The sequence below is a fragment of the Morone saxatilis genome, unplaced genomic scaffold (genome assembly GCF_004916995.1).
Source record: "Morone saxatilis isolate NCDOM2014 unplaced genomic scaffold, NCSU_SB_2.0 Contig19, whole genome shotgun sequence".
Lineage (NCBI taxonomy): Eukaryota > Metazoa > Chordata > Actinopteri > Moronidae > Morone > Morone saxatilis.
In genome coordinates this window covers 10,424,154-10,432,584 of record NW_023339751.1, presented here as the reverse complement: position 1 = coordinate 10,432,584, position 8,431 = coordinate 10,424,154, and the positions used below count along the sequence as shown (strand labels likewise).

Below are 8,431 nucleotides of genomic sequence, written 5' to 3'. Positions count from 1 at the left end.
GGAGGTTTAAGGTATTTGCTCATCACTCCCCAATATCCCTATGTAAACATATCTGCGGGGAATTATGAGGTCAGAGCCTAAAGCGCAAATCTAAATACGCTATACTGCTGTAATAAACATTTCAAATGTGAGTTGTCTGACTGAACTGGGTCAGAAAGTACGAAAAGAGTTCATGCACCCAAATCTATCAAAATGCTATTAAATTATATTTTTCCAGTTTCTTTGTTTAGCACATGAGAAGAAAATATTTTTGGTTATGCGCTCTTCAGTGAGAACTAATGCACTAATGCAAACATTTGCTACATTCACTGCAGCTCTCTTTTTAAAAAAAAGCTTAATTATTATGATTTCTGAGTTCAGTACAAGTTTATCAAAATAAACAAGTCTCACAACTCTCGTCCAGTACACCATGCTTCATTAATTTTGATGGACTTGAATTGTAGCTAACTGTAGTCTTTACTTTACTGTGTGTGTGTGTGCGTGTTCTCAGAATTACACACTATTTTTAGTCTATAAAATCAGCATGAGAAATGTGTTGTTACATAGTCAAGGTCAAGTGTCAGCCACCACTACACCTTTTATTTAGATTTATATATATTTATATATATATATTTCCATTTGTCTATATTCTACATGGTTCTGAGTTGAGCACTGCTTTTCTGAGTGGCAAGAAATGCTGCTCTTGTCAAGCCCATTGGAGAGCAATAGCTCACACAGACAGCAAGTTCTTTTTAGATGTGATACTTCTGTAGCTGCTTAAGAGAACATGCTGGATTCTGTAATGTCCTAAGAAGGGATTTTCAAATATTTAATAGGGTTTTCCAAATTGCTTTAAGCTTACCCTGAAAATCACACATGCAAAACATGCACACAACCACATGAAACAGTGAGAGAGTAAGAGAGAGAGAGAGTGGGAGCGAGAGTGACAGACAGGCTTTTATGCTTGCTCTGCAGTCTTAGCTGGATTTCATATAATCCTGTGCAGGTCATGATCTTCCACTGGGAAATTCTCTGAAATCACTTCTTTTAATTACTTACTTCCCACGCCTGCTGCTGCTGCTGCTCTTGCAGGCTGACTATACAGACACTGGACGGGATTTAGACAGCAAAAACACCACTTCCACCACCGGCACTACACTAATTGTCTCATTATTATTGCTGAACTCTCTTCTCTGTTGTCATCACCATCATCCTCATTGTGAGTCCCCTAGAAATATTGATCTACATTGCTTCATGTGTGCACTTACTTACCAATAGGCAGTGGCGGGATGAGTGCTGGCATGCCATAATAGGAAAACGCTCCATTTTCAAAGCGGAGAGCCTCCTTTCCGATCTCTACCTCCACCCGTCCCTGCAATGTCAACACAGCCATTTACATGCATTAGATCTGTGCTCTATGCTCGTGGTGTGACACTGAATTGATTACTCATCTAATGGAGCCTCTGATACAGGAAATATGCAAGAAGGACACTGTAACAATATCATGTAAGTGACTATTGCTTGGTTTCAAAATTCATATACATTAGTGTTAATTAAAATAAGTATTTTGCTTAAAAAGCAGCAGCAGAGTTTGGGATTTACCTGCAGAATAAGGACAAAGTAGTCGACAGGTTTGTTTCTCTGGAAGAGGTAGTGTTGAGGAGCGTGTTTGTTCTTGGGGTTGAACTTGAGCTCCTGCACAATGCTGGGATGTTTGATGAGACGCAGCAAGATCTTCTCCGACAGGTGACAGGGCCTGAAAGGCTCCACCTCTACGAGATAGATGTATATAGACACACACGCACAAGGACACACCAAAACAAGAGTCAAAGGAAGAACACAGTGTTCCCTGTCACATGTCCTTTTCCTCATTTGATCCTGTCATCCACTGTGTGCACCTCCAAATACTCTGCATACAGTACATACACACATGCAGAAACACAAACATCCAACGCTACCTGTAGCCAAGAAGCGGTGTGTTGCGAGCAACAGCTGGGGTGAGATCTTCACCTTCAGCTCATTTTCAGACAGTTTGAAGATAGAGAAATCCTGCTGTTTCCTCTCATGGTTGGATACTCGCCTTTTGTTCCGATTATCAGCTATGAACACACACAGATTGCAAATCATATAAAGTGCACGGAAGGTATACAGTGTAGATTTCACATTGTATATGTGCTCTGATAACAGCTGAGGAAGGGGAAAGGTGTTGCTAGATATACCACATAAGTACAGTTTTCTTGTTGGCACTGCTAGGAATTAGCAACTATTTAGAGGTGCCACTGAACTAATTAGTTGATGCAGCTTTATATGCTGCATAGTAACAAACACTACAGATTTATAGACATGATTTCTCTTAGTAAGTGTATCTACAGTTGCAAATAGCTTAAGATTATCCAGTACTGTGTAAACACACCTCTGATTGATAAAATGACTTATCCTCTGCTCTGCAGATGTATTAAATATTATATTCCATTAAATACAGCAGGAACAGCTGGCGCTATAAATGCCTGAAGTGCTAAGTCTGGAGAGATTAGCTCCCCTGTGCTATACACACACACACACACACACATAATTATGCACCAGCAGACAGAAGAAACACACAAAGTGCACCCATGACATACTGCTTCACATATTCTGCATGTGATTAAAATTGCAGCACACTTGAAAAGTTTATGTTCATTTCTTCTGGGAGGAGGAATTTTTGTGGAAGCGTGTAATAAAAAGTTATTTTTCCCTAATTGTAGCATGCAAATATTACAATTCAGTGAGTGAAAAGATTAGATTAGATATGAAATGAAGGGAGTTTGGCATTTGAATGCTTCTCTGTGGAGAGCCTTTCCAGCCAATTAAAGATGAGCGGATTATGGTGATTATCTGTGAGACTGGGCTATTTATTCACATTATTTAATTATGCATCAGCAAGGAGCTGCGAACAACAGGGGGGAGAAGGTGGGATCAATAGTTTAATGAGAATATAAGGAGGGCAGATGGCAGAAGAAAGGAAATAACAATGTAATATTAATGCAAAAATGCTACTTGTTACATCCCTAAATATTGATATGTACTATGTTGTTCAAAATGAGCATTTTCCAGTGATGTTGTGAACCACAGAGCTGAACAAACTCAGCTGCTGTGACAAACTGAGAGAAAATCTATTCAGGGTGGGAGCTGGAAATATAATAAAATTGATTCACAGCCAATGCAACAGTGACTTTGAAAACTCAGACCTTTAATAATCAGTGTGTTTATGCATCATACGTACTATACAGGTCTGTCTCATCCACAATCTCAGACTTGATGATCTCCTCTATGACGTCCTCCAGGGTGACGATGCCCATCACTTCATAGAAGGGGTCTCCCTCCCCTTCGCTGTTCACCCTCTGCACCACAGCCAGGTGGGACTTACCTGCATTCATCAGAAAGGAAAAGAGGTGAGTCAAAATGTGAGTTTACCCTAAAAACCACTCATGCCATGGGCTTGAGAGGCAACGTCATAGGATAAAAATAACACGAGTCAACAGCCTCCAACAGCATCTGTCCAGTCAAGATGAAAATCAGCATTAAAACACCAACTGGAGCTGAGAGACCATAAACACATAAGAGAGCACTAACTTAGAGCTTCAGTATAAAATGATTTCAATGTCAGGACTGCCCCTCGTGTGTGTGTGTGTGTGACTCCAACGATGAGGCAAGTGGACACTGGGGGATTAGTCTGGAGACTTTGACAGTTAGGAAGACTTGGTCCTTACGTAAACACTGAGATTACGCAATCAGTCTGGGGATGCCTGCATCTGCTGACAAAACTGCCCATGCTGCTGCCACCTCTGTAAAAAAGAAAACAACACACACAGACCCAACACACACAGACACAACACATACACACTTTACACATCACATGAGCAGACCCAGAGCTCCCACTCAGGAATGGTTTGGCTGAACATGACAAGCCTGCTAGATACAATGACACAGCTCGCCAACAGCATCTCCGGAGTGAGTAAATAAAGCCGATGTGACAAGCAGTTAAAGTTGCCACCAAACTCCAACAACACAAGGAGAAGAACAGGGAAAAAAAACATGAACAGCACAAACTAGTTGTTACATATTGTTTTGTTTTTTTCCTTTTAACCCACCAAAAACGCAGATATTTTAGAAATCAGTTACTATTCTGTATTTTGGCTTTAACATCATAACCATCACTGTCATGGTTCATCTTACGCCAACACGTAAGTCTGTTGGTGACCCTTAAAGTTATCTAACCAAATTTATGATGTCACTAGAACACAGCTTTCAACATAAAAAAATAAACAGGTCTCCGACCTCGCTTCGAACAAAATCAGTGGCTCATGTGAGATGGGCCGATTTAGGGCATCACTGCCAAGGGATAAAATGGATCAAATGCTTTAATCCACTGCAACAAGAGAAAAAAAAATCCTGATTGACTGACAGGCAGCCATCTCCAAACACGAGACTCACGTCTGTGTGAGATTGGCTGAAATGGCGAGGTTGTACTCGGTGCTCAGGTCAACTTGTCTGAAGAGCTCAGGTGAGTCAGAGGGGGATTTTGCCATCAGCTGCTTATGTGCCCGGGCACTGCATTACATCATTCATATGTTACATAATACTCTTGCAGAATAACACACACACACACACACACACACACACACACTTAACCAGACTCACACACACACACGCCTAAGGCAAAACTGGGTCTACCATGGATGTCCCTTTTGCAAATGTTTCTGCTCCGCCAGTTTCCCAGGCTCCTCCAGTCTCTGTTTGAACTCCATGTGTTGTTCTAGTTCATGCATAATGTGTTGGCAGTATGATTGTGCATTATGTGTATATTTGCTGTCTGTTTTAAGCAAACATTATAGCCATACAGTACTACAGAAATAATGCATCGTTTAGTTCTCTGCAGCATGTTTTCTCTGTTTTACATACATGCACACATTTAGTATATAAAAATCATAATGGCTATTGTGTATATTGTTTATTGTATTAAATTTGTTTCTTTAGTAGAATTGTATGCAGTGGTAGACGGTAACTAAATAGATCTACTCAAATACTGCACTTAAGAAAAATTTTGAGGTACTTGTACTTGTAATCATATACTTCTACTCCTCTACATTTCAGGTAAAAATGTTGTACTTTTTACTCCACTATAATTAATGAACTCCTGTAGCTGGGTCATTCTGCCAAACTTCAAGTATTTTAAGTATGTTTTGTAGATAATACTTCAGTTTACTTGTAATGAAATTATTTCTACTTTTCTACTTTTAATTACCTAAATACCTCTTCCACCACTGATGGAATATCTCACCCAGTAAATTAAAAGATTTACAGCAGGGTTTGCGTTGCTCATTAAAATGTCATGCAATGAAAGCATAAATGCATAAAGTAAAGAGCAAAGCTTGTTTTATGAAAGCTAAAATAAAGATTTTTGCATATGTTTTTTATAACTGCACAGTATTTCTGCAGTTCTAACATTACTGGTGACATTTTCCTCTTTTCCTCCAACACAGATGTCACCCCAGCCCATCACCCTTCTCAGTGAGACATCCTCACAGCTTCCTGCCAGGCTTCCTGAACAGTAGGAGCCTTTAATCCATGAGAGTAAAGAAGGAAGGAGGAGAGAGAGAGAGAGAGAGAGAGAGAGGGAGGAAGGGAAAGGTTGGAGCTGAATTTTTCATGGTTGCTCTGCAGGCTTGGATGGCGATGACCTACAGAGTGGAGGAAGCTTCAATGCGGGCTGACAATTAGATGCACACAAATAATCTAAAGGTGAAGTTCACATTTTCACCTAACCTTATTTATAGATAACACACAATAAAGAAAGACACACAGACACAGGGTCAGACCTGAGCCCATGGATCACTTGTGTCAGACCAAAGCTATCCTTCATAATCCTGCACAAAATAAAGCAGTGGACCTCCTGACCTGTAAGTGGCAATCTAATTTAGTCACCACTGTGTCCCCTTTCACATTCTGATCGGTCAACTGCTGCTGACATCTATCAAGCTCTCTTTGTCAATGAAACAGATTTACATCTTAATCCCCACAACATAAGCCAATGCCAATAAAATCCTTACATAACAGCCGTTCCAGTAACATCTCATATGTCTCCATTTTAACTTGTGACACTGTCAGGGGGAGCAGTATGAGCTGCTACACAGCATCGATTCACTGTCACACTCAATGCTATCATCAAGACTCCCCGGAGAGAGGCGACACACTTTTGCTTGGTAGTGGAGAGATGCTATCGCTGCGTGTGTATGAGAGACTGAGTGCTGTGATACTGTGAATGCATTTATCAGCAAAGATGCTTATCAAACAAAAGAGGTGTGAGTCAGAGAGATATTCACTGCCTCCACTGCCAATGCAGTGGCGGTAAATGCCTCTACTCTTGCTAAATTCCTTTTTAAACAGTTCAACACTTGTGTACATCTGATAACTGACACACATGGCATGATGGAGAGAGGGGAAACAAGCAGGGGCGGTGGGGGGCAGATAAAGTTCACAGTGCTGTTGTCATGGGAAAATGACTTTCACTACATAAATTCTTAAGATAACCCCATTCTGGTTCTGTAGCCTCTAACCTCTGGCTGAACCACACTCACTGTGTGACACTGTATCAGATTTCACATATGGCTCTCACTTCTCTGGGGATCAAAGAGCTTTACTGGCAGGCACACTGTGAGCCAATGGACTGATGTATAGACTGACTTATGCACTGAAAACTTTTAAGTGCACAGTCACTTCAAAGGACATTTAGCTGCTAGGTGGCAGGAGGTAGCCTTGAGACTGTTCAAAAACATTTAATGGCGCCTCACACGCTCAACATGGGCTTCTCACTCATAAGTTACTTATAAGTTCTGGACATGGTGGTTACCTCTCTTAAATTCTTCCAGCATCACATCCAGCTTGGTGTCATTGAACACGCAGTGCATGGGATGCTTGTAAAACTGAGTAATTGTTTTCAGAGGAGTGCAATCGTCAGGATCCACGAAGGCCAAGTCTTTGACAAACAGGATGTCCACAATGTTGGATCTCTCGTTCTCGTAGACCGGGATCCGGGTGAAACCGCTCTGCATCACGTCAGACATGGTGCAGAAATCCAGCACAGCGTCCGAGGACAGCATGTAGCAGTCTGACAGCGGGGTCAGCACGTCTTCTACGGTCTTGGTCCTCAGCTCCAGGGCTCCCTGGATAATGTTGAGCTCCTCTTTGACCAGGTCGTGGTACGGGTCGGTGACGCGAAGCATGGCCACCAACTTCTCCCTGGTGTAAAAGTTGCTGATCTCTTGGTGCAGCATTATGTCCAGAATCTTGGAGACTGGGTAGGCGATGGGGAAAAACACCAGCATCAGCAGGCGGGTCGCGCAGAGGGTCTTTGAGGCGATGGCTAAACTGTGCCTGGACGCCACGGAGTGAGGTAAAATCTCGCCAATAAAGAATATCCCCAAAGTACACGAGGCAGTTGAGAGAGCAGTCATGCCTAAAATCTGGCACATCCACACCACAAAGCAGGTATTTGTAAGCACATTCCCCAGCACCACAGTGCAAAGGATGTAGTTTCCATGTTTACGCACTGACTCTATTTTCCGTGCGTATTTCTGCTCCTTCTCTGTGCCACTGTTCTGCAGGACCCGCAGCTCCACGGGGTCCAGAGCCAGCATGCTGATGTTCAGACCGCTGCAGAGCGCGGACAGCCCCAGCAAGAGCACCGAGACACCCGCCTGGAGCCAAACATCTGCCTCTGGAGGTCTCTCCACCACCGCCAACCAGAAGTCTTTGGTGCTAAAATGCTCCCATTTTACTCCATCGAACGCGCACATGGAGTAGTATTTGATCACCTCGCCTCTGCGCAGGTCTTTTGCCAGCAGCTCCACCAAAACTGAGTTCTGACTTGAGGTGGATCTGAAAGAGCCCAGCAGCTCGATGTCAGAGCTCCGGGCATTTTCCTCTTCACACAGATTCCCTGTGGACCGGAGCCGCCTCTCCGCCTCCCCGCTGTCCTCACCTGGTTCTTCTATAAACGCGATCCACGGAGCGGCGTCAGGTCTGCCGCTGATGTTCAGGCTGTTGGGATGCTCCGTAGCTGGAGATGCGGAGTAGTAAACCCTCAGCATGAAGCGGGTCCCCTCGGTCGCCCTCAGTATCCCATCCTGCACGGACAGCTCTCCGCTCTGGGTGTCTTCTGGCCGGACGCCGAGCAGCGCTGCTGTCGGGGCCGGCAGAGAGGAGAGTGTGACGGTAAGAAAGAGGAGAGAGAACCGGCGCGGATGCAAGATGCAGCAGAGAGCATCCGCAGCATCCGCAGCCATCATGCTGAATGAACTACTGAAGGACATGGGAGAACTGGGTCACGTGGCTTGCGGATGGGATGGATGGAGCAGCTGGGTGGCCATATCCATGAAGAAGAGGATGGGTATGTTAGAGAGAGAGAGAGAGA

The 8,431-nt window shown here is 43.4% G+C and overlaps 1 protein-coding gene across 1 annotated transcript in view; it reads right to left on the bottom strand.

The window, feature by feature from the left end:
- Positions 1–8,375, bottom strand: part of LOC118329047 (metal transporter CNNM1) — a 14,139-nt gene extending 5,764 nt beyond the window's left edge. Inside the window, exons 1-5 of the mRNA XM_035662993.1 lie at positions 6,869–8,375; positions 3,242–3,385; positions 1,938–2,078; positions 1,582–1,751; positions 1,252–1,351 (exon numbers count right to left, since the gene is read on the bottom strand). Of these exons, the coding sequence (XP_035518886.1) occupies positions 1,252–1,351; positions 1,582–1,751; positions 1,938–2,078; positions 3,242–3,385; positions 6,869–8,330 (2,017 nt within the window). The 5' untranslated portion in view covers positions 8,331–8,375. The remainder of the gene's footprint in view (positions 1–1,251; positions 1,352–1,581; positions 1,752–1,937; positions 2,079–3,241; positions 3,386–6,868) is intronic.
- Positions 8,376–8,431: the final 56 nt, after the last annotated feature.